This window comes from Tenebrio molitor, chromosome X (assembly GCF_963966145.1).
Source record: "Tenebrio molitor chromosome X, icTenMoli1.1, whole genome shotgun sequence".
Classification (NCBI taxonomy): Eukaryota; Metazoa; Arthropoda; class Insecta; order Coleoptera; family Tenebrionidae; genus Tenebrio; species Tenebrio molitor.
Genome location: NC_091055.1, coordinates 3,379,267 through 3,405,459, shown reverse-complemented (window position 1 = coordinate 3,405,459; position 26,193 = coordinate 3,379,267). Strand labels below are relative to the sequence as shown.

The 26,193-nt window shown below is 39.8% G+C and overlaps 4 protein-coding genes across 17 annotated transcripts in view; 2 read left to right on the top strand and 2 right to left on the bottom strand.

The window, feature by feature from the left end:
• Positions 1-1,106: 1,106 nt before the first annotated feature.
• Positions 1,107-10,192, top strand: LOC138140167 (uncharacterized). The gene is made up of 11 exons (XM_069060963.1): positions 1,107-1,262; positions 1,312-1,510; positions 1,666-1,929; positions 1,993-2,399; positions 5,854-6,026; positions 6,079-6,193; positions 7,871-7,994; positions 9,066-9,205; positions 9,263-9,732; positions 9,782-9,971; positions 10,027-10,192. The coding sequence occupies exons 1-11, from the start codon at positions 1,223-1,225 to the stop codon at positions 10,149-10,151; spliced, it is 2,247 nt and encodes a 748-aa protein (XP_068917064.1). The 5' UTR covers positions 1,107-1,222; the 3' UTR covers positions 10,152-10,192.
• A 2,340-nt stretch (positions 10,193-12,532) lies between these two features.
• On the top strand, positions 12,533-19,166 carry LOC138140170 (galanin receptor type 3). Of its 2 annotated transcripts, none has more exons than XM_069060970.1 (4): positions 12,533-16,176; positions 16,228-16,462; positions 16,513-16,899; positions 18,190-19,166. In XM_069060970.1, exons 2-4 carry the CDS (start codon positions 16,229-16,231, stop codon positions 18,604-18,606), a joined length of 1,038 nt encoding a protein of 345 aa, XP_068917071.1. In that variant the 5' UTR covers positions 12,533-16,176; position 16,228; the 3' UTR covers positions 18,607-19,166. The 2 variants fall into 2 exon arrangements, with proteins under 2 accessions (XP_068917071.1, XP_068917070.1); XM_069060969.1 differs by having other exon boundaries at positions 12,536-16,176; positions 18,187-19,166.
• A 92-nt stretch (positions 19,167-19,258) lies between these two features.
• Positions 19,259-20,745, bottom strand: Cib2 (Calcium and integrin binding family member 2). The gene is made up of 5 exons (XM_069060976.1): positions 20,489-20,745; positions 20,405-20,439; positions 20,236-20,356; positions 20,036-20,183; positions 19,259-19,987 (listed from the first exon to the last, which is right to left on the bottom strand). Exons 1-5 carry the CDS (start codon positions 20,567-20,569, stop codon positions 19,770-19,772), a joined length of 603 nt encoding a protein of 200 aa, XP_068917077.1. The 5' UTR covers positions 20,570-20,745; the 3' UTR covers positions 19,259-19,769.
• A 1,443-nt stretch (positions 20,746-22,188) lies between these two features.
• FoxP (forkhead box P) overlaps positions 22,189-26,193 on the bottom strand; it is an 89,804-nt gene continuing 85,799 nt past the window's right edge. For 10 of the 13 annotated variants that reach the window (XM_069060010.1, XM_069060016.1, XM_069060007.1 and 7 more), the window contains 4 exons: positions 25,221-25,393; positions 23,823-23,898; positions 23,651-23,769; positions 22,189-23,596 (listed from right to left, as the gene is read on the bottom strand). In XM_069060010.1, the coding sequence (XP_068916111.1) occupies positions 23,380-23,596; positions 23,651-23,769; positions 23,823-23,898; positions 25,221-25,393 (585 nt within the window). In that variant the 3' untranslated portion in view covers positions 22,189-23,379. Of the gene's footprint in view, positions 23,597-23,650; positions 23,770-23,822; positions 23,899-25,220; positions 25,394-25,705; positions 25,855-26,193 lie in introns of all 13 variants that reach the window. The other 3 variants (XM_069060008.1, XM_069060012.1, XM_069060011.1) reach the window with 3 other exon arrangements.

The following is a 26,193-nucleotide window of genomic DNA, read 5'->3' as shown; positions in this document are numbered from 1 at the left end:
GATGGGTCATAAAGCAAACAGATCCGTGTAGGTCGCACTGCTTAGATGCAAAATTAAATTTCGTTCCAGAACTTATTTGTGTGCTTTAAGCCACAAGTAAATGAATTAACGTATTTTGGATTGTATTTACATTCTTAGGACGTAATAACGTCTCGGGAGTGTGGTTCTGTCAAAATTCTGCATGGTCAATTGGATTAGCCAATTTTGAACAAATCCAACATACGAAAAAGAAAGTTTTTCCTTAACCAGTGATTTTTTCGGTCGTTCGTAAAGTGTATGAATGTTGTAAACCTAATAAATGTCATAACATTTCACACAAGTTTGTGAATAACAAGAACTGTAAAATCTAATTTAGCGCTTATGCTAAAAATGAGACATGACATAAAAAAGAAAATCACACAATCGACGTTCCGAACGTGTATACTTCTACGCATTCAATAACTTATCGGAAAATACCTATATATTGACGTTATGTTATTAAATATTATCGGAAATAAATTCTTATCTCCGTCGAGCATCCAGTCTTATTAGTCATTATTCTTTCCGTCGTTATTCGCATATTAAATATTCACCGGGAAATTTATTTGGAAAAAAGGCAACATCTCCGCCACATTTATATCGAATTTAGCACACGTGGGATCGTTCGAAACTTGTTTTTGTCGACATTTTAATAAACAAAACCTAACAAGAACGCAATTATTATTTTTGTCAACCGGACCAGACCCGGAGCGGAGATACAAAAGCTCTAAGACCCCAAAAGGGATGAACTGACCGCAGAGTCGACTTGATGAGCGCCTTCAAAATATTTATTGTGGACTCGCTCGGATTCGAGACGAGAAATTAATATTTGCAAGGATGAGTGGTATTAATTCCCAGTGAATAAAACCAGATTTCTTGATCTAAATCTGTCCTGGTCTCTAAAATAATTGTCCTCTAATAATTTTTACAATTTTATTGGTCCGTCTGACTCATCCGTGGCGTACAACAGAACACGTTGCTCTAATTTCACTGAGCATATATGATAAGAAAATTTGATATAATAACAGCACACAACTACTAACCCTTTTTTCGGTACGTCGCCTAAAGGATATTGTCTAAGTTATTGTGTTAACTGTCCCAATTTTTGTTTGTCGCACTTGCCAAGAATCTACAGTGTAAATAGATCCGATTAGATAAAATTGTTATCACGGAAGACTCATAAACAAGTGTTCTGACTAACACAATGTATCGAACAGTGCTTTTCTTCGTTTGCTTGATCAACGGTAAGAAATATTTTTGTTTTATTTGTCGGGTGTAATTCCTGTTATTTAGGTTTTTTTGTGGGAGATGCCAAAGAAACAACTTCGTCTGCGATTCCTGATTTATTATATGATTGCTACAGAAACAGTACCACATTAAGTCCTGAGCAACCACTAACAATACGATCGTTAGTCGAACTAATTCGTAAAATTGAAATGAGGAGCGAAATTGCGTCCAATGCCAGAATTCTAGCAACGTCTATGTTACATGGGTGAGATTTTTTTCTCAACACGACCACCTATTCAGGATGTAGTTTAACGATTTTGTGTAAGAGACTCGTCAACAGTACAAGACAAATTCAGAGAACTGTGCTCGAGTCTGGACACGCCCTTGGCTCTGCAATTCATTTTGAAAATTGGATTTTAGTGTTGTTTTGGACGGTATCAGAAGATCTGAATATGGAGGAGACGCATTTATGATACCTTACAGAGCTACCGGTGAAGAATTTTACAAATACAAGCTCACAGTCGACTATTTGACATCAGGTGAAAGTTCACTGTTTCCTGCAGATGCGTTGACCACTCCTGAACTGTGCTTTCTTCACACAATGGTTTCGAACACTGTCGACGGTTGGGTGAGAGGAGATGAAAGTACCACATGTACGCATCAATCGAAGATGCCGTTCGAGCTGTAAGTGTGACAGTTTGTTCTGTAAAGTTGTCCGGGGAAATGTTGATTGCGTTATGATTCCAGCTCGGCGATGGAGGAAAACCATCAGATTAGTAATTGTCCAATAAAAAAAGGCAATGTTAACACAAAATGGGGTGCGGTATCAGCGGGACATATAATAGCTGCTACAGCCTCGGCTCTCCAACAAACGACGGCCACATTCGAAAGAATCGAGCTTTCTATAAATAACGCGAGTGACAAAAATGTAACCAGTGTCCCACCTACCATTGTAACAAACACTAACAACGTTAATAACGTGTGGATTTCGACAATAGCGGGAGATTTAGCCACAGTCATTCTTAAGCAAGCACAATATACACCTGAAATTGGAACCGACGGATTTTGGAATGATACTTTGCTGCCACGTATTTATTACTTGAAGTCTACCAACTGGGATATGACGGAGACAGACATTCTTGGCGGAATTGATGGTACCTATAACAACGTAATTTCATTTATCCGCTTCGATTGCTGTGAAATTATATAAAAAACTCACGGTTTCCGAAAGCGGATTCAGTAGCACGATTAAATTTTAACGCAAGTGAAATGGTGAAGATATTAATAGTAAACTTATTTATTAGGCTCAATGAGCTAGAAATCCTACAATTAAAAACTTTCTTCGCTCCGAGCGCAGTTTTAACACTAGCGCCGTCACATTCTGTCCACACATGCAACTTACCAACTCGCTAAATTTTACAAGAAACAAGCTTTACACGAGCACAAATGTCGACTGAACATTCAGGTCGAGCCAAAATACAAAAATGTGATACCTGATGTCCACGAGAAAACAAATTTGATTCAAATTAATTCTCACATGCTTGTTAAAAGCCGAAAGTTTCATAAAATTATTGTACTCGCGAGTTAACTCTTTGTACATGTTCACTTGACAAAATTTGGCAAGAATCCATAGAAACGTTACTTAAAGAGTCAAGTGCAAACGCACAACGACAACAGTACAGAGTTACTATAAATGATTGTAGTCCAAGTAGACGTAAAAACCGAATGTAACATTTATAGTTGCCGCTCCATATAAAAAACATCAAAATGATGTGAATAAGTGAGTACACACAGGAGTTAAATTGGGTGCAAAACTCAATATTTTTGGATTCAATCGTTTATTTAAAAAAAAATCTCATCACCGCACTTTTCACCTGAAAAATGACTGTGACAGGGACAAAAATTGACAGTTCGCATGAAAGCGGCAAACACGGGCATGGCCTGTTTCGACTAGAATCATTTATATTAAACCCTGTACTTACTCGTCAGGAAAAATATTTCATAGAAATTAATTCGTACTTAACTTGCGATCGGCAGCTTTGTTCGAGTCCATACAATGTTAATTGAAGATTTGGGTCGCGTTTCTTCTGCTTTCTGCAAAATACAAAAATGTGACAGTACCTGACAGTTCGCGGGACAAATGGTACGGATTATTCTTATATCTTGCTTAGTATCGGGTGTTTATTTAAATTTCACCCCGTAGTAGGCGTTGAAAAATCGATTGTGAACGCACCACTTGTGTAAAACGTAAGATTTAAACAGCTGATCCGTGACCCGTAACCTGTATAGTGCGTTCACAATCGACTCTTCAATGCCTACTATGAGGTGAAATTTAAAAAAACACCCGATATTTGTCAGCACCTGAGTTCTGAATTTTATTGAAACAATTGTTTGCTCTTGTGTGTGGTATTTATTCGTACTTACAAGCTAACTTATGGTCATCGTCACATTATTTGTGCATCCGAATTAAATTATTACAAAATTTGATAATAGTCGAGCTTTGTTGGAAATCCTGTGATTCAAGTTTTATCCCCCGATCGAAAACACCCATTTATAATCGATTTAAAATTCACAAAAAATTTAGAAATTATTGTGTATCGCTGTAGAATATTCTGTAAAAATTTCAATTTTTTTAATGAAACAGGTAAATATTTCATTTTATTTCAATAACCGCTACATAATTTTACATAATTTTTCACTGAGAGTCCTTTCACATATTTAGGAAAAATTTGGTATCATTGAAATCATGAAAACATCACCGGTTTTTGAAATATGTAAATGGAATTTGATATTAAAGTACCAAATTTAGCTATGATTTATTATTAAATTGGGCGGTCACTTCCACAAAAGAGGTTGACGTGGGTTCTTTATGGTACCCTTTAGGGAATTATTAGAAAAGTTCTCAACAGATGTCCACCAACAATGAGGCATTTATTTATGACACTGTAGTTGTAAATCTTGGTCATTTTTCGCTGTTAATGTTAAAATTGGAATAATTCAAAAACTAATAATTTTCTTTTGATGCGAATTTCATAAACGTGTTCTTTGAATTAATAGTGAATTATGAGCTCGTACGAAAAACTTTTTTTTGCTCAAAATTTGAATGCTCTGAATGAAATGATACCGGAAAATTGATTACACATTTGAAGTCTTATATCAAGGGAATGTTTCGTAATTTTTATTAATTTTTTAATAGGCTTTATCGTGGGGGCGGTAAAATTTGAGTCACCCTGTACATTTAATTGAAGATTTGTGGATTCCACTGGCTCAGATTTCTTCTCCTTTGGGCAAAGTACAAACATGTGAGAGTACCAATTGGCTCATCAGAAAAAAAAAACTGATAAGAGACTAAATGTTGTTAACATTTTTAAACATGTTTTTAAATTTCCTCGAAATAATTGTTATTTTTCAGCTTTTGTATTCAGTACTTGGTGGTACTGACACGTGGTACCGTCACTATAAATGCGAACATTTATTTTTTAAACAAATGCACAGAGACTAAAATGAACAACATATTAGACTCTTCGAAAACTTAAATCAGATTAAAATTCACTTTTTCTATTTTGCACCGTTAACACAGTCATTATTCCACTCAAACGGGTTTAGAAAAGGAGTTCTTTTCGATACCGGTTTCAGAAAATTCGAAACTTGCAATTGTTCGTCTAATTACCAGTGTTACCAACCCTTTATATATATATCTGCCAAATATAATTTTCCTAGCATTGTTTTAAACTTTTTTAAATTTAAAATAAGGACAAAATTAAAAAAACTGTATTACACTCGTTTTATTAGCCATTTTGTCGCACTTGTTTGTTTTATAGCACTCCTCGCTACACTCGTCGTGCAATAAAAAGCGCGTGCGACAAAATGGCGTTTTATAAAACTCGTATAATAAATTACTATTTTGTTTAATTTATTTTCATTGTTTTATATATTTTTTCAAATCAGCAAAATGAAATTTTACACGTTCTCCGACACAAATTCTACTTAATAATGTATCTGATCGTACATAGCATATTATTCCATGTTTATTTCAATAAGACAAACATACACTTATTTGTTATGAGAAACCAAAGTAGGTGAGAATTAAAGTAAATTTTTTTTACATCATTCAGATATTTGGAGCACTCCTTTTTATCAAAAAAAAAAAATCATTAAGATTCTTTCATTGTGTAGAACTTAAGTCATTAATCAGTTGATGAATTTGAGATTTTTCAGCCACGACTACTGTTCAGGAGTTAGATAGATGTGTCTCGACACTGTTAATTCATCTAAAATTTAAATACTGGATAACTTTTCTACTTCTAACCGCTGACACGTTTTTCTGACCAATGCCAAAACTTTATTAATTAAAATACTTGACTCGTTCGCTGTTATCGATTCTGAATATGTGTAACATAAGGTGGAATTTTCCTTTCACGGAGAGATAAATAGGACTTCAGATGGCTGAATGAAAAAAATCTCTGACAAACGAGTTGTACACGATTTTGCAGAAAAGTATTTTCGAAACAATTTTGCTAATTACATAGCTTGGGTTAGAGAAAAATTGAAAAAGTTGTAATCGTCACGTTGAAATTTCAAATTTGATCGAAGTGTTCTTCTCTGTAGGTTTGGCTATTGCACATTATTTCAAAAACCACGACGTCTCTTCGACAAGACTTTCCCAACTGATCGATATGTATTATTCAGAAAGGGGGATAATGAACAATGGGGAATATAAAGTTACTAATCGCTCGGCCACGCTCAACAAATTATTAAATGAAATTAGTCTGGAAGAACAGGTAAATAATTTATTACAATGTACTTTATTCGATTGAATGGTTTATTTTCCAGGTAGCGAACACCGCAAAGTTGTTGCAAAAAATTGGAACTTACGATGTATACCTTAGCAGTCAAAACATTGACGAACTGGCTACGGCAGTAACAGATCAGTTTAAAACGATCGCAGGTTAGTAAATTAATCGACATTCAAGTCTTTATCGAATCGGTTTTGCTCCAATTTAATAAATCAGATATTTCCCTCGATTACCAATTTAAACATTCACTTCGCATTTCCGTCAAAATGCGACGTGATGCAACAACGGCACAAATTGCACGTGCAGTTGCGAAATTTCGAGTCGAAAAAATTTGCAAAATACGGAAAAGTCGTCGAACGTGCATGGCAAAGAGATTCGATTTTTTCGTTTCCATCCGGGTCGCGATCATTAGTTAGTTCTTGAGGAATCAGAACACCGTGGGTATATGAATTTTGTGGAAATACATTACATCATCAACGAAATTAAGTATTCGTTGTTGATCCCACGTAAGTACGTTGACTAACTTGTAAATAGCTAATGAATTAATAGTAAATGTTTGTGCAAAGAAACTATATCACAGTAACGTGACATATATTTTTAAGCGATCGCGATGTTGGCGCAAGAGCAAATTCGTAATTTTCTCTTTGTCAGTAACTTCATCGGATATTTACTTAAGTATGCAAAGTAGCATAAAATAATTAGGAACCATGGAGCTGATAATATGTATAATAAAACACACCCTTTAATCCGACGATGCCAACTTTGTTGGTGAGACGCATCCCTTTAGGCAAAAGTGTTTGGTATAAGGGGGTCGTTTTATTATACATAAGTTACTGAGTTCAACATTTTCGCCTAATTATTTGAAACGGAAACTTACGCTCATTTTTGCCCCAACCCCCGAAAGATCTTCATCGATGATGCTTTACGTTTAGAGTTCAATCACCAAGTCAACATTATTCTAATGTCATTCACCACATTATTGATAATGCTTGTTGTTCCATCTCTTCACACAATAGCAGCTGCTGCAATTTCATTATAAATAAACATAGGCATAGTTTCGCCATGCCTGATCGCTACATTCCTCTTCCACACAGACACTTTCGAAAAGTACAAATCACTCGGAGGTATTTTTCACGGATGTGTCATAAATTCTCTCTCTTACATTCATTATTGACACAAAGGTGTCGATCACCTTTGAAACATCAAGCGACATTTAAATATTTTTTTACTGATCAAGAACAAATACATAGAATTATTCACTCGAAAAAAATCTTTTCTCGTTGGTTGGTGGTGGCAAAAAACCAGAGTAAGATCAGCTTTCACTGTGAATTTTGTTTTAATGACAACATTTGTTGTTTCTTACCAACTCGTTTAATTATCTGAATAAGTGAAGTCAAATCCCGAGAAAAACAAATTTCTCTTTGGAAACTAGTCGAGATTGTGAAAAAAACACAAATAAGTGCTTGGAAGACGACAAGCCAACGTATTTCCTGAATTTTTGCGACGGAAACGACTAATTATCTTCATAATTAATTATCAACTGAAAGGGTTAAATTTCATTTTCTAACAATGCTTGTTTGTAGTTGAGTCGAGGCTTTTATAAATACTCCCAAACGCAAACACGCTCTTTACAAAACGCGATTCTGACGTCTTAAGCGCGTTTGATAGTTTTCTGCAATTTGTGCCAGCTTTGTACCCGTTTTGCAACAACTTACCGCTTCCAGTGCGACAAATGCAGACCGATTTTACTTTCACTCGGCTTTCACGCAGATCCGGCTTCCGATAATTGCCATTAATTGATCTCGAAAATAATAGAAACATTTTTTCAGGGGAAGTAACCAAGAAGTACGACAACGTCGAGGGCATACACGGGAGGCAAATCAAATCTCCGATTGAGATTATCGTCATTTTCGACGGAAGCTACGAAGCCTACACTGCTCAGAGAATAATTCAGTAAGTTGGTCGTGTAACAACATTGTTGACTTCACTTTGCTGTCAACATGTTAATATTAACGAATTTGTTCAAAATAGTAGCGCGGAAAATAGGCCTTTCACAGCTAATAAGGGGCGAACAACCCCGCCGACTCTTCGAGAGGGAGATAAAAATATAACCGGCAATTTTCTGAATTCACTGTCTCACAGCAAATTAATATTCCTATAAACATGTTTTCGGCGGAATGAAGCCATTTAAGAAATACTTACGAATTTAATTCCTCTTTTGGAATTTTATTGTTCCCTTTATGTGGAAAAATAATCCCGAATTATTGTTACGCTGAGGACCACCTTCAATCCCGAAGACCTGTTTACACAACCCAACGATTTTTGATTTTATTGGAATTTGAAAAGTCTCGAATGCGGTATAGTTTTGCAACGGTGTCGATGTGATCGTGTCTTATTTGCTTTTCCGCGCGATTGGTAAACTAGAGGGATAAATAAGACGGAGCCACGTAAAACTTTATCGTTGTCAATAAAATTATTCGCTATCGACGGTATTTCCACTAATGCAGTAGTAATCTGAAACACAAATTAAATGAAAAAAAAAACACACAAAATCGGTTTTCAGATATCAGATTTGATGGGATCGTACGGTGTGGAGACTTTACTTAAGTCTAGTAACAAGTAATAACTGTTAATGACGCAATTTCACTAAAAATAGATATTTTGCAATAACTGTTGAGTAAACAAATAATATTTAAATCGAGTTTGTTCAAACAACGTGGGTTATGCGCGCGAGTACGGGGGTAAAGGAGAAGAAAACTTGTCCGCGATCAGATTTTGATTTGAGAAATCGACGACAGAATGGAAAAAGTGTGTGGAGGAATATTTCGAAAAACCGCAAATTTGCATCGAGGTATTCGAACGAATCGGTGAGCGGTCGAGATTAGAATGTGACGGCATTGAATTTAGAGTAGATTCGAAATAAAGGCATTTTATTTGAATTTATATATTCGAAAAACGTTGTATTTAATTAATTCAACCGTGAACTTTTACACATGATGGAGTGAATCTGAAACGTTTTTGCAGCGGGCTGACTGAGGCGGCGGAGGTATCCCATCTCGGCAGTAAACTCGGAGTAATAAATGGACAATCAGGAAATTGGATGGCAAATGTTACAGGGGATTTGTTTCAACTATTCAGAGATTTACATCAATCCAAGAGCGACTGTATTTCCCTCAATCACGTTCATTCCGCAACAATTGTGTGATCTAACCGCATTTCAGGGCCGTCGTCGTTGTCTTTGGGTCGCAGTTTGACAACTGTTAGTTATTATTATGATAATAAAACGACGGCGAACTGCAAGGCTAAGCCCATGGGACGATCGATCCTGATAGTGACTAAATCTGGGAGATTGACCGACAACGATTTCGAATCGTCCAGACGCGCCTTCAACACGATCAAAAACTCAAACCCTGAGACGAGCTTCGTTGTGGTGACCACCCCCGAAGGCAAAGACGCCTTCTCGGAGCTGACCGCACGCTTTCGAGACAACGACTACGTGTTGACCCCTCCGGAACAAACCCACTCCCTCATCCAGAACGTATCCAGCACCCTGAGCACCATCCCCGCTAATATCGTAAACTTTCATTGCAGCCAGGGTGAGGTGCGCCTCACGGATTACGTAACGCCGAATGTGACAGCGTTCTATCAAATACGCAGGGAGCATGTCCAAGCCAGTCATATCGTGACCAAAGTGAGTACCTACCTGTTTGCGCAGAAAAAGAGACTGATCGAGGACTCAGTTTTCCAGCAGTGGACATCTCTCTGTTTGTGCATTCGTCACCGACTCTACCACAGAAAATAATGAAATATGTAAAGACATAACTGTAAACGATGAGATCAGTTTTGATTCCGTGGAACTGTGCGCGCCCGAGCCTGCGTGCAATCTAGAATTCAGAGTTTCTGTAAATGCCACGGAAATTTCGTGCGAAGGTTGGTACTACTTGGAATTATTAATGTGCAACAAGTGATCACGTATTTCTTGCAGAGACTTCTTGCAGGTATCCGGATCAAGTCCGAGTCGACATAATTTGGCAACGCAGCTCGGCAGTACCTGTTGCTTCAACTGTCCAACTCTCATTAATCGCATTTATCATGATGTTATCGTTCTAATTAGAAAATTTGAATAAACGTAATTGATATTTTTTTCAGAATTGTTTTGTGAATTCGTCCCAAAATCTATCGATACGAATATCACAATAAGTATCAATACTGGTTTCCATCCGCATCGGTCGGAATGAAAGACGTACCCAGTTTACCTGGAGGTTGCGGCGGGTTAGATGTCGATGTCGATGTATGGAAACTGGTTTTAACTCCGGTAACCTAGCTTTATGAAGTTATTAGACAATACTCATACAGCTAGATAACCAAAGAAAATATCAGTTCCAGTCGAGTACCGTGGTTGAGGTCCGGTAAAATTTGTCACAGACATGTGATTCGGTTGGTAATTGATCGGGTACACAATTAGCACGTGATTGTAGCACATCCCGCACAAAGCTCTAGAATCAAAGAGGGACAAAACGAAGACCGAACATCGTCTTCAGACGCACTTGAAGAACTGACCAAGCGCGCGCTGCTTAACAAGTGGGACGTTTTGCTTTCCCCATCGGTGTTCGGCCAGTCTTCGAACTTGATCGTTCGTTAGGAAACCAGTTTTAAAAGCCAAGCCCGAGTTGGCCTGTATGTCACTACGTAAGTACGTTGCCAAACTTTCTAGTCTCAAGGCGATATTTGGAAATTGTATGCGATTTTGACAAAAGTGCCGCACTGGAGCCGCCGCCGCACTTCGCGTCACTCGTGCGGCGGTACTACCTACCTGTGCAATTGTCGACGAAAAGTACCACACTCGCAGGCCACACTACGCGTCTTCGTCCGTCACCTCGCCGGTACTACCTACCTGCCTGTGCTGGCTGGCACCACCCGACACTATCACCCGAAGGCTGGCCGCGGTACTGCGGATAATGAATATTCGAGTGCTTCGAATTTGTTAGAATCGAGCTGGACTGGTGGCGAGATGGACTAAGAGACCGTGTATCATCGGATCGAGCGTTACCCATGGTATTACCATAACCGGTCCAGCCAGTCCAGTCAAGTTTCATTCCTCCGCGACCTCGTCCAGCCTCCCGCGCTCTGTAACACAGCCATTGTGCGACAGGAATGCGGTCTTCGGTCGTCGCGTCCGGGCATAAACTGTACCCTGGCCTGATCCAGCTTCAACGGCCACGAATACCGAACACATGCCCATGCACCAGACCACGGAAGCGCACTTTTCAACAGAATTCTTCCATTTCGAGGCTATTTTTACGACAACCCAATTACATGCATTAGCCTCGACGAGGTTTGAACTCGACATAATAGGCGATAACCTGAATTTCGGAATTTCGACACCGAATCTTCCCAGACTGCGACCACCGATCGACCGCCGATTCTCCACTTATTGACTGACGTGCGCGACCATTTAACTTCCACACAAAAATTTATTATCGACGGGGTGGAATCTTCGACCATTCCCCCGATCCCGTCCGTCGTCGCAAACCCACAACTGCGAAAAAATCAACATGTGTTTTATAACGGCCGTTACATAAAACTGGTGATCATTTCAAACGTAAAACTCTAATATTCCCTTGATCTACCGGCGTAGAAACGAATTTCCCCTGTTTCGACGCCGCCGACATTTACACTTCCATCACCGACAAGTCGATGTGGGGTGCAGAAAACACTGAAAGATAATAATGGCTCGATTTATAATGAAACCTGAAAGATTTACGCCAATGCTTTCGTCTGACTGATTTTAACGACAGTGAAGGTAGAATGTGGGTTCATTATGACTCGATTTACAAGTAAATTAGTTAACTACTCCGATAATTACCACACGAAAATTCCTCCACCGATTATTTTCCAAAATGTAAACGTTTGCGTCACTTTCTGTAAATTCCTGTGGTTTAATTCGACGTTACCGAGAACCGAATTTACTACTTGATGTACTTACTTAATTACCATTCTAATGATATATTTGTATTGGATTTTCGAACAAAATTATGTATTACGCACACGACTACATCTACTTATCAAACGTTTTTAACGTCGTCCTTCTCGTTTCACACAAATAAATTTCACTCGATCAAAAACATCGAGTCAGTTTTCCCATAAAATACCTTTCGTTAAGTTTCACGTTTCCACATGTCAAAGATCACCGACGTAGAATATCATGAAACCGTTTCATTTTATTACACATTTAAATTACATTCAATTTTAACTCTTAATTTGGAAATTTTTTTAATCGATGCAGCTCCTATTCGTCGACTATTTTATTTTTTTTTAATTTTTGTTACCTCATATGAGCCAAATGAAAATTATATTTTTGGCGTTCTCAACTCTAAGTGACATGTTTACACATTTTAATCAGCTAGGGTATCTTGATTTTTACACACTAATCAAACTATCTGTCATTTTACCGCACGGGGTGTGTAAACTAACATGAAAATTTTAAGCTTTCTGAAACCTCCAAAAAAATGTTTAGCGTATCACAAGTCAAGTCCATTTATTTTATTTTTTTTTTTTAATTTTTGTTACCTCATATGAGCCAAAGGAAAATTATATTTTTGACCTCCTCAACTCTAAATGACATGTTTACACATTTTGAACAGCTAGGGTATCTTGATTTTTACACACTAATCAAACTACATATATGTCATTTTACCGCACGGAGTGTGTAAAATAACAAGACAATTTTAAGCTTTCTGGAACCTCCAACAAAATGTTTAGCGTATCACAAGTCAAGTCCATTTACTATTTTATTTTTTTAAATTTTTGTTACCTCATATGAGCCAAATGAAAATTATATTTTTGGCCTCCTCAACTCTAAATAACATGTTTACACATTTTGAACAGCTAGGGTATCTTGATTTTTACACACTAATCAAACTATCTGTAATTTTACCGCACGGAGTGTGTAAAATAATAAGAAAATTTTAAACTTTCTGGAACCTCCAAAAAAATGTTTAGCGTATCACAAGTCAAGTCCATTTATGCTAAGACAAAATACCGCTACCATTAATCCGCTCAGTTTTCAAAAATGAACAGAAATTAATTGTTTTCTTCTAAAATCTGATGGCGCTATCTTGTGGTGTAAATCGTAGGCGTGTGAGTTATCGGTATAACAGATAACTTTCTGCCATTTCATTAATTAAATGTCAGCCTTTGACAGATTTTGCAAAATTATTGGTTACAACAAATTTCAAATTTGAGAAAACAAATATGTACTTAATGGGTCGTCGGCCAAAAAGATTAATACATTACTAATGCGGTAGGCATTTTACATCGCTTGGTTTTTGTTAAAACACTCCCGCTGCGTGGTCGTGTTTCAATTTAAAAACCTAGCGCTGTAAAATGTAGCCTACCGCATATGTAATGTAAATAACTATTATGTGTTGAGATGAACAGAACTCACTATAATCTATTATTATTTTTGAGACGAATCGATTTCAAAATTTTCGAATTATGCCAATTTGAGGTCGAATTAAATTTCCTTGGAATTCCTAATAAAAGCACCAAACTTGCAGATTTTTGCCATCGAGCTGTAAAACCATTTGATTTTTTTCGCCAAATAAATTGTTGCCTTGCTTTATGATTTACAAACTAAAATTTTTATTAATCGATTTGTCAACCGATCAAAACAAAGTTTGTAATAAATGTGATTTTGTTCGTCCAAGCCAAATTCTGTTAGTCTCTTTTCGAACTGTTCATTATTATAATTGCATTGAACTGCACATTTCACTATCATTTGTTCAACAGAGCTTTAAAATTAATCTGGCCAGAAAAAAGTACGTGTTACGTCATTTGAGAAGCTCAAAATATTATAATAAAAATATTCTCGGAAAAGTTCCCTTAATTATATTCATTCCAGTGGATCCCTGTAGCACATGTAGAGATAAAAAATGAGTTTTCTAACTCTTGGAGTAATTAAACATCGAAAAACTTTTACATATCGACGAAAATTAGTTAATTTTTTCCATATTAAACGTATCAAGTGTCAATTAAGCCTTTGACAAAAACTAACTGATGATTCAGCGAATTAATCAACGTAATCAATCACCTAATTACTCATTTACACAAAATATTGTTCCCATTCGTGTTTTTCGACAAATTGATTTGAATTTGTTGGAGTTAAATACGTGTAGGTGATCTGCATTGTTTATGGTAAGAAAAAATGGTGCAACGTGTCTTGTTAAAAAGAAAAAGTTAGTGCAATTTCCGGTGAAATCAAAGGAAATCAATAAGGCACATTTTGAGTGTGAAGTTTGAGTTGACAAAAGAAAACCCGAGGAAATGTTTGAAACTTTACCCTGGATGGGTGCTAGCCTAGAAGCGATGCAAAATTATGGAGTTATGTTCCACAAACAGCGATTTATTCGGTATTTCGTATATTTTTTCGTCGCTGAAAACTTTTCGTTTTTTTCGATCACAAGACTACAACTTTAGAAACCAGTTAGACTAATATAAAATGTTGTAAATATGTTTTTTTAAATGTCATTTTGACAAAAACACGGTCTTTGACACTACACGTTCGGCTGATAAATGATCTCTGCGCGTTTGGATGGTTTCGTGATTGAACGTTTTTATTTTTCGATTGTCTAAATATTTTTTAGTGTCGAGTGGTCGTAGTATTTTTTGGCAAATGTGCGAGTAAACGGGTTTGATTAATTTTTTCACGCAGATACGTCTACCGTGACAAACAATTATTCAAATTGATGAATTTCAAAACTGGAACAATTATATGTAAATATTTATGACGGACTGCATCGAAATTTGGGTACTCATCCTGATCAATTCAGAATTGTAAGACAATAACAAAACAACGTTGTAGTTTTGATGTGTGTTTACAAAAGCAAAAATTTATGAGCGCACAATAATCGGTCACATTTCACTTGGAGATAGATTTTTGAAGGATGCAAGTCGAGTTACAATTGAAGAGGGAAGATGAGGAGAGCAGTGTATCGGGAAGAGATGCAGATTTCGTCGGAATTAAAATTAAAATTTGATCGTTTGTAGACGAATGCGCAAAGTCCCGCATGCATTATTCCGTTTGGAGTGAGTTTATGGTGTTTGCAAGAAATTCGGAGGGATCGATTGTCGAAGGTTTGAATTTAAAAAATGCAGGTGGTGAAAATTCGGGGTACTAACGACTAACGAGGTACTTCGCGGCGAAGCAATTAACGGCGGAGGCGAAGAGCGAGGGGCTTCGCCGCCGGTCTCAGATGAAGCGGCAGAAGTTGGCAACGGTGCCAACAGTGCTTTTGTCAGGATCTTGGATCCGCTGTCCGGTGGTTGACCAAAGTATAACCAAGGCCGCCCGGTTATAGGGAGTCAGGTCTGAGGTAAGGTCCGCCGGCGGCGGTGCATTCCTGGCGTAGGCGATCGCTTACCTGAACCTGTGAACCGCCATTCGGCGGTGGTCACGCCGCTCCGTGGCCCTCTCGGAGACGTCGTCGCGCCATCCGTCGAATCGTTAAATTCATATTAACAAAAAGTGCACCACATCACGCCGCCAACAATACGGGAGCATGCGTGCTATTCGACAATTGATTCCGACACGTTTAACAGCCTCCAGCATCCACACAAACACGACCAACGCATCAATACTTTTCTAAAATGTCTTCGCCTCTGACCCTCTGCAGCGCCTCGTCGATCATCCGAAAGACTCTCGAATTTCTCTTCGATCGGCCATCGCGTCCGAGAGAAAATCGAGCGTCCGTCGACGATCGGACGCGCTCATTATCACTTTCGTTTCGCAAGAGGACCGACGGCGACGGGACACCCATGGACGTACCCACCATCGGTGGTAGTTGCGAAAAACGTACACGACGAACTTGGCCCAACTTTGAAAAAGCACGTAGAAATCCGATTTGCACGAAGTGTAGCGAAATCGTACGATGCAGAAGGGAGAAAAGCATCGACAGGGAGAGAAAGATGCTGGGGGCGGCAGTCAGTGGCAGTTGATGCCGGGCTGCAGCTAGAGGAGGGTGTTGCCCCAGCTGAGAGCCCGCCACACGTAACTGACAGTGTTACTTACATTCGCCGGTCTTCACTTGAGTACATGTAACAAATTTTCTCTTTTATGTACACTTTGTGAATCGAGGTACAGACAAAAAATTTCTTGCATGTAGATGTTGCTGTAATATTTTTTTAGAATGGATTATTTGATAAGTCTTTATGGATGCATGTTTTTGGTGGGAGTCTTGGGTAATGGGAGTCTCGGGTTAACGCTGTGTTGCGGCCCAGGGGCCAAGACCCGAAGTCCTCTGCTTTTCGGTCTGATAGTCGCGGACCTCCTGGTGTGCTGCTTAAGTGGTCCCGTAACGGCCGCTCTTTACGTGCTCACTTCTTGGACCCAGACTTGGCGGCACGTCGCTTTGTTCGTACAGGTACCAAAAATGATCGACTAACCGCCGGTCACTCCAGCGAGTTCTTTCAGGCATGGCCAGTTTCTGCAAGCACTTTATTGATGATGGCCGTATCCGTCGACCGTTATCTTACTGTAAAAAATTACAGGCCTGCCGGCCAAGTCGCTCGCAGGCGCTACTTGCTCACCACCGCCGTCGTCCTCACCTGGATAACCGCAGCGATCCTCTCCGGCACCCAATTGATCTCTAAGCACCCGTGGAAGAGGAGTCTGATTGTCGCGCACGTTATTTTGGTATACGTCTTGCCGGCTTGTGCCGTCCTCATAAGCCATCTGGGGGTTCACGCGAAACTTACCGCCCTCTCGTTGACCGCTCGCGCCAAGCACGGGGAGCTGCCGCTCCCGATGCCTCTCTTGAGGAGGCCCACTCACGTCATCATCGTGGCGGGAATTCCTAAGGTAATTCGATACTCGGCGCGATCAAAAACCACCAAAAATAAAATCCTTCCCGCGCGTTCGTTCCTCCATCGACTCTTCTTCCTCCGGCCAGGTGAGTATTTCGCCTCAGAAATTTCTGAACTATGTTCGCCCCCCCCCGAGATAATCAACTTCTAAAGAAAATTTAAACACGAGACTGACTGATGCCGCTTTCATCCAAAACAATTCACCAAACTTTCACCAACAAACCTCGAGCGCATCCCTTCGAAGCGTCACTTTTCAAAAAAATACTAATTCAAATAAAGGAGTTTGCAAATTTTGTGATTGTTAGCTGCGGAATTTTAAAACGGAGAACTTTAAATAAACAAAAACGATTTTGATTTCCACTTTTATTTTCCTACGGTTCCCCACGTTCCACGATCTAGATGAAATATAAACATGACGGAAAAACAAAAGTTAATATATTTTGTTATCATCGTTTTCTTCTGCTCCTCTTCATGAACGTATTCCTAATTAATGCGATTTGAGGAATCGGCGGCCAGGACCTAAAGTAAACTGAAAGCCCCGATCTTGGACAAATTTCGTTATTACGAATCCTCCTCAAATTAAACAAAAATGGAAATTTCTCAAAAGCGAAAGGATCGGAAAATATTTGTGTTTGTTTTTGTAACGAGCGAAATAAATGTATTTGGTTTGATTGGCGGTTGACTCGCCGGATGTATCAGGATGTTTTTTACAAAATCAAATTTCGCGAAATCGACCTGCAACAAAAATTCTATCGGATCATCGATGTCGCAACAAGAAATTATGGAAGTCTCTCGATGCGTCCGCCTCCGTGGCGCCACCCTCCAGTTTTATTTTTTTAATAGCACCTCATATTTTTAAGTAGATCTGCGCTATTGATTCCATGCATCACGCATTACCGACCGGTTCGTATTTCTGAAAAGAAAGAACACCGAACGGACACAAAAGTCAGTATCATATGCTAAATGCTAACCGTCCGTTTTTCAATAATAAAAGCTCTCTATTTGCTTTGTTCGTTCAGATTTCTTTGTAAATATTCTCACCAGGTAATCAAGTGAAAATGCCTCGCATGCCGACATCCATGTCGGCCGTCCAATCGAACTGAAACTTCAATCGGCCTGAAAAAATGCGGTTTCACTGCTGACATGAACGCGCAAAATTGAATCTTCAATCCGATTGAAACGCTCGCTCGATTCAATCCGACGCGCAAAATAACTCGCAACGCGCAAGCTCCGACTTTTCGAATTGCGCGCCGTCTGGAAGGATTCACTGGTTGTTTTTCAGCAGGGTAACAGACTCCAGACCACCGAGACCACCGTGGAGGACGCGTCCCCGCAGCCGCCGACCAGCACGCTCCGGAGCCGCCGCCGCCTGGCCAATTCGCTGCTCTGGGTGGCCATCGTTTTCGCACTGTGCTGGTTTCCGTACGTGGTGTGCCAGTTCTGCGGGGAGCTGGGCTCCACGCCGCCCCCGATTACGGTCCAGCGCTACAGTTTGCTCCTAGGGCATGTCCATTCTGCGTTCAGTCCAATTTTCTATTGGACCTTGAACCACCAGTGGCCCAATCGTCCGTGCCGCTTCCGGTTACCTGCAGCACTCTACAGGAGCGCCTCTTCTACCAACGAAGCCGCGCTGGGACCATTCCACCCCCGACTGGTGCGTCCTCCACCTATTCGTCGACGTTCTTCGCATTATCTCTACTAACTGATTTATCTGTGATTATTGAGCCTCGCCGAGAAAACTACCTCAGGACACACGATATCTCCCGTTCGTTGTTCATTTTACACCCTGAAGAGGATCGGTCCATCACCTCGCAGCTTTTCACATTTTCGTTGCTAAATTTTTCACCCAATCTGACAGTTCTGGTAGTTTTACGAAGGGTCTCGACATCTATGTTCTAATCGATGTTTAATAAGGATAACAAGGTCCATTCATATATCAATCAATATATATTCGTACGTGTTATGTTGTTTTCTTTTTCAACGTATTCTAGTCTGTGTGCAAATTTCTGCAGCGAACACGTTGTAGTCAATTCACAACGACTGTTCCGAGAAATTTTCGCGCAGCTTCGGATCACAATTTTACCTTTTCTTTCTTGACGGCTACATATTAATGGGTGTATGTATGTTTATCGTTGTGTCTTAAAATAATTCATTTTTTTTACGACCATTCGGTTGGTCGTATTGGGCTAAAGTTTTAATAAAACGAGGTAAATTGGGATGCAAATCTGATTTTCTCGGTATGTTATAGTGTACGGTTAAGATATTCTCTATTTTACGTGTTAAATTATATAAATGTTGAAGTCTTACAAATTTTAACAAAAAAAAAAAATCTATTGTCTAAGCTAAATGTTTATTTTGAATACAAATAAATATGCATTACTCATTTAAAAATATGTATTTGTGTCAATTGAACGAAAATATTTTAGAGTGTAATGCAACAATAATTATTGTTAAGGATATAACATGGTCGCTGCCGAAAACGCAACACTAGTCACGACTATTAGACTTGGCTCTGGCTCTGTTTTGGTGATATTTAAAACAATAAGTGTAAAACAGATGTCAAACCTGATTTCCCATCATCCTACCGTGTCTGCCAATTTGTCACTGATCTAAATTAAGAGAAAGTACGTATATTTATATAAAAATGTAATTATTTTTCTATATTCGTTGTTTAGTTACATGTGACAATCACTTTAGCATGTGTTGTACGTGCCTTTTTGTTCCTAAAATTACCATCATATTCTTCTATTTCTCTATATTGTATAATGTTAGAATATAATTCTATATATATGTATATAATGTGTATATACTTATATATACGAATAAATGTTGTTATTCACAATTTTTCGTTTCATTTCATTCGGATCAGATGCGTATGTGAAAAGTCGGAAGAAAATCTGGGGCCCGAGTGATCACATGCTCAAATTCCATATAAGACAATTTCCCGTCTCCGTCCACGTCCGCCTCCTCGATAACTTTTTCTATAATCTGTTGCCTATCTTCGGGAGTCAGTTCCTGACGCATAAGCAAAACCAGAGCATTGTCCAAGTCTTCGGGACCGATGTGTTGGTCGTTATCGAAATCTGCAAAATACAATGTAAAATCTCGCAATTTTTCTTTTCTCCACCGACCGTAGATTTTAAACGCGTAGAAAACCTTGATGTCCCTCGGAGCTTGCTCGCTGAAAACCGAAAGCAAGTCTAAAATATCTTCAAATGATAAATTGCCTTTTCCATCACGCGAGAATACTTCACAGATGCGTTTTTTAAATGGATTTTCCTAACGAACTCGACCAATTAAATTCTGTAAAACGATTCGTATCGCAACATACTCGCAATTCAGGAAGTTTTTCTATTATATCCTCGACGGGGATTCGCACGGTGACCTGCTCGTTTTGCCTCATGCACTTCGGTACCAAATCGGGACGAATTTCTCGGTACTTCTTGTGCACCCTTTGACAAATTAATATTTAGACAACGAATAAATTCGAAACGACGTACCTTAAGATCTCTTTCCTCGTGAAAAACGTGCAATCCTTGTGGGGAAAATATTTAGAATAGGACACTAACAAAGCGAGTAACTACCTGATAATTTTCCAATTGTTGTTCGGTGAATGTCACCAATTTATTCCCCATTGTGTGATGGTTGTAATCATAAGGGTTCATACAACATTGCACTCAGTTACACTTCAAATTAAACTCTGACGGGGTAGTTAATATATGAAGTGGTTGCCTTAGCAACTAAGAGGTGCGGCTAAGTAATTTGTCAAATGAAATATTTATCGATTGTGTACCGACCGCACAATGACTTCTTCTTCATGTTTCGGTCAGAATCGGAAATATGTATTCTTTGGTTCGTCCACACAAAACGACATCTCATTGTGAACAATTTTTGGCAAAAAAATCGCTATAGCGCACACCCCGAGGCAACAACCTGAATCAGTGAGTGGCCATTATGTTGATTAGAACCATTATCATAATTATTTGTAATAAAATGATTCCAACGAGCTACGTGATGATTTAAAATTGCGGCCTTTATGCAAATTCCTGTCGCATTTTCGTCTTTCGACTGAAACTAGCCGATCGAAATTTGCATTTTTGCGCTCTTTTACAATTCAAAAATATTCGAAACTTGTGTGGTAAGTACCATATTCGGTGGGTCAAAAATTGCGCACCATCTAGCAGAAAGGTCCTTACTTATGTCGTAACGGTTTCCAGAGACGTGCGTGCCAACGGTGTAGAGAATCTCCCTAGCAACACGAGAGTGTGGAGAGTTTTGTTGCAGTACAATAAATTTAAATAAACCGTATTTTGTACAAAAGTGAAGACGATCAAGTGGTAACTGTACATTTCTTCGAGAATTGATGTCAGCAGGAAGATTCAGTTACAAATTAAGCGGAGAAATACAGTTTTCTCTAGAACTGAAAATTTCATTTTAATTGACTCGACTGAAGGTTAAGTCGTGACGAGTAAACCACATTTTTCGAGATCCACCAGCTTGGATTATTTCCCACCAGTTGGCAGGTGCGTTCGTGTACGTGCGAGTAGATTTCGTGGCACTGTCGCCAGCGCCACCTGTTGGAAAATATGCAAAATAAAATTGCTTCGATTTGTGCGTGACATCTACGTTCAGGTGGGAAATTCTCGCCGGAGTTGGATTGGGTCAAGAGATGGCGCGCTGTGTCCACCGAGTACTCGATCTAGTCGCCGCTTGTTACCTCGAGTCGGTCGCGCACGCACTCCCCTACTTGTGTCGAGAGGCCACTGTGAGGAATTTTTGTGCGAAATTTGTTGCGCAACTTTGTTTGTTTTCAGAGGAGTAGGGTTCGACGGCACGCCGTGCCACATTGTATTTATCCGAAAGAAAAGGGGTCGTCCCCTACGCGACTTGTCGAGGGGTAACTATCGAGTTAGAACTATCCGTCCCCTTTTTTAATTGGGAAGTCTAAAATAAATAACCGCGTACGGTCGTACGAAACATCGAAGATTTAATTTTTTATCTCGATGGCTTGATGGGGTTCGTCGTCGTCGTCATTATTTCGGAAAAATGATCGAGTGGCTTGAATACGGTGAAAGTGGGATTAAAATTTGGGGCGGTTATCGTCTCGCGAAAGGGTATGACGCTGAACGATTAGTTGTCGCCGGTGGCGGCGGTCCACCCCTCTCCCACCGTCCTCGACAAATTAGACGCGCGACCCTGCGGAGCTTCCCCGTCTAATTTAAAAATCTAGACTCTTTCTGAGTCGGGTGGGAAGTCACCTGGTGACGCAATAAAATAATAGACGTTTTGTATTGCTCGATTTATTGTAATTAATTATTTTAAACAAATCAGAAATATTGATATACGAGAAGTCGTACAGTACACTTTACATAAAGATAGTGATGGGTTGCAAAAGAGTTGAGTAGAAAATACCCCGACAGGGAAAGCGCAGGCCATTTATTAAACATGGGGGGAGCGGTAATGCCAATGAAACTACTGTGATATGTGGGCATCGCTATTTTTAAGGCTGATAGTACCAACATACCGAGCCATTGTACGCCAACACGTTCGGCGATATTTACACTCAACCAACTTATTATATTGAAGCAAATTAATTGTTTTCCATGCAATGGCCACACGCTTAATACCTATCTAGTTTCTAGTTATAGTTAATAAATCTGACGAACTAAGGTACTATCACATCATGAACGCGAATGTATTTGGCAACCTTGATGGCGGAAACGTTATATTTTTAATAATAGTACATAATAACAAAGATGTGAACGTAATAAATAGTGTCAAGTACAGTGTGAACTGGCGAATTAAATATGTCCGAAATTAGCTAATGATGTATATAGGAAAACGTATCTACTATACTTTTATACACTGATATATGATTTACTTTAGATAATGATATGGAATTAATTTCCCCTCGTTTAAAGATAGAATATAATAGCACGAATGCTTAACGATAATAATTTACAATATTGCTTATTTTACATCACTATATGAGCGCAACGATACTTCTGTAAAACACAAATAATACGTGCACGCCAGTGCGTTTGGCTTTGAAGTCATTTCTTGATGTCCTGCAGCGCACACATAGCAACTGATATGCTAAAGAAACTGATCGTGCGTGTATTAACAGTTCAGTATGTCTCTAAAAATTTTTGGCTAGGCCAAGTCCACCAAGAAGTAACAAATAACCCTGTATATTAATTAAAAAAACTGAAGATCCTATACGCATACTGATTATACAACATTCGAGAACCTTTAGGTCTAAACAATTAACAGTACGTAAACACACTCCCATTCGTAGATTTAACAGTTCTATATTTATACACAAATGTACAAAATCGAACAAGTCATCCCCATCCACTCGAGATATGCTGATGCTACTTCATCTAAACCAATTCAATTTTTCTAATTGGGAACTAGTCCATTATGAGCACGGATTTGTAGTGTTCCGAGACACCTCTCCCTAACACTTCGCGCACTACGCGTCTAAAATGTTCGACTCGGCGTGTTCCGACGGGATGGTCAAATCCTCGGCCATGTTCTCCGTGTGCTGCTCTTGTTCCATATCGTCGTACTCCGAGTGGACCTCTCTCTTGATCACGTGGTGCATCTGTTCCGTCTCCCGCGACACGTGGTGGTGGTCGGGATTCAAGATGTTCTCCTGCTTGATGTGGAGACCGCCGTTTATCGGGGACCTGCACGACGACGCCGTTATTGCGATTCGAGCTAACTCTGATTCCGATACCGACCTGATGTGAGGGTCGTGTATTGGAGATTCCGATCTGTCCCTGGCGGGTCTGTTGGAGAGCGACGACGCCCCCGTCAGGAACGACAAGTTGTTATCTTCCATTAACGACGCCTGCATAAACTGAACATGATTATTTACAGCGGATCGACCTCACCATCGGATACTACTAATACCTGCACGTTTGCAGAAAGGTGGTCGCCGTACAGCGTCGGACTGTGGTTCAGAGTCGGACTTTTCGAAGTCGCACCCCTGATGCATAAAAAATTTGTCAGTGTTGTGCTGCTTGGACGCAACGTGACACATACAGTGTTAGAAGAGAATAACGAACATGAAGATATTATAAAACGAGTAAGCGGAAATTTTCAAAAACACCTACCCTTGCGTGGTAGAAGACTTCACTTCGGGAAAGGTTACGGAGAGACTTGCGTTATGCTTGAAACGTCGAGTCGCAAGCTCGACGTTCCAAGCGAGCCAAGAAATTTTCGAATTTTTTAAAGCGGGCGTTATACTACTACGTTCCTGTATGATTTTCGTTTTACCTGGATGGGACCGGTGGTCTTCGTCGACGATGGTAACTGACCGACTTACCAGAAATAAGTGGAAAAAAAGATTGAAAAAGATCATACAGGAACTTTGACAAAAAGCGCTCGTGCAAGATTGAAAAAACATTGAGAGGTCAAAAAAGAGATAAAAAGAGTTTAAAAAGACACGAAAGATATTATTATGATGTGGATACCTGTTTGGATACTTATCTAGTTTCCGATCTGGTACAGAGACATTTTCACATTCATTCAAAACATGTAGATGCAGTTAGAGAACGTAGGTGGAGCATTTTCCGGTGCCATTAAAAATCGATAATTCCCAATTAACGAGAGAAAATGCTCCACGTACGTTATGCGCTATCCAAACATTCCATAAGCCGGCTCAACTATGTTGGTTTTCTCTATCATCTAATATTGCTTTCGCAGCCGCTTGTATTATTCGTGCATGAGGGATATGTCCCAGGACAGGTGTCACATGTCTATGACGGTTGGCAAACTCTACTCGTTCTTTTTCCCAGAGACGATAAGATTTTGATTGGTTTTAGCACGTTATTTTTAACTGACACGTTTTCAAATTGAGTGTACAAAATTAGAATTTCGTCAAGTAGATTGAATTTGCGCTTGGTGGTGGCGCAAAATATGTGAGAGGTGGAGACATGCAGGTGGTGTAGGCAAGCAAAGCGATGACGGTTGTAGGTGTGTGTTAAGTGTGTGTGTGTGTGTGTGTCTTGCTTCGGACCTCTACCGTCTATGGAACCAAATAAAAGGGTCTACTTGAAATAAAGAGATGCACAGAAACTAGAACTAGCTCTAAAAAGTCTAAAGCCGAACAACACGTCTGTGTTAGTTGTCGAGAGTGTTGCTGGTCGCCCTTTCGAACGGAAATTGGAGGTACTGAAGTAGATAGATGAGTTTGTGGAGTCGTTCGAGAGGCGAACAGCAGAGCGGAGCAGTCAAGCAGAGCCGAGCAGACAGCAGCACACGCACGGCACGACGCGCTTTGCGCGACGCGTTCAGAATGGTGCTTACTGTGCGCAGTGGGGTGGAGTGGGTGATGGGGTTGGGTCATATTTCCGCGGCCGACCACGCGACAGGTGGCGGCGCTTCACGAATTCAGCATCATCCACCATCCAGAATGACCCAAAGTCGTCTTCGTAGCGCACAAAACACTTGTGGAGTGACAGATTGGTGCGTATCGCGTTCTATACACCCAGACCCAAGAAAGAGAAAGATAACAATCAAGTAAGGTTAAGGTTAGTCATTGGCGACACCTGGTGCGAATACCTTCCGGTCTCCTGCAGTTAGTCGCCCAAGCCTGCGGCTTGACATGCTGTTACTGAACCGGCCAACACAATCAAACTATCACTCTCTCCACACAAGCCACCACACTCTGTTAATGTATATTTATAAAAAAGATAAAAAAGATTTTAAAGAGATTAGAAAAAGATGTAAAAATCACAAAACACACAATGTACAAATGGAAAAAGTCAAAATGGTGGGCCTCGGTGACGTACCCGACGACTGGTTGGGTTAAGGGGCCCGACGAGCACCTCTGCGGCCGTCTCTTGTAGAACTCCACTTCATCCACAGTCCACACGGCCCCCTTTACGTTCTCCACGCGCATGAAACATTTGTGGAGAGACAGGTTGTGGCGCACTGCGTTCTAACAACAAACCAAACACCGCCAAATAAACAACGCGACCTAGCACAACTCGGCAAACTTGAGACCGGAGAAAACTGAAAGGGCCTACACAACCCAAACTACACCGCAAAAGCTAAGGCCACAACTTCTACTACTTCTCAACTAGGAGACCTCAACTTTTGCAACGCAATTTATCGAACGACCGTTGCAAGCTACCGTCAAAATTCAATTCTCATCAAACTAGAGGTACGCACTTCAAGACGGTACTTCGCACTTCACACTCGTCCAACGCACACGACTTACCTTTTTGACTGGTCGAGATCTGCAGAAATCCCTAAAAGTCGCTCTCGCACCCACACA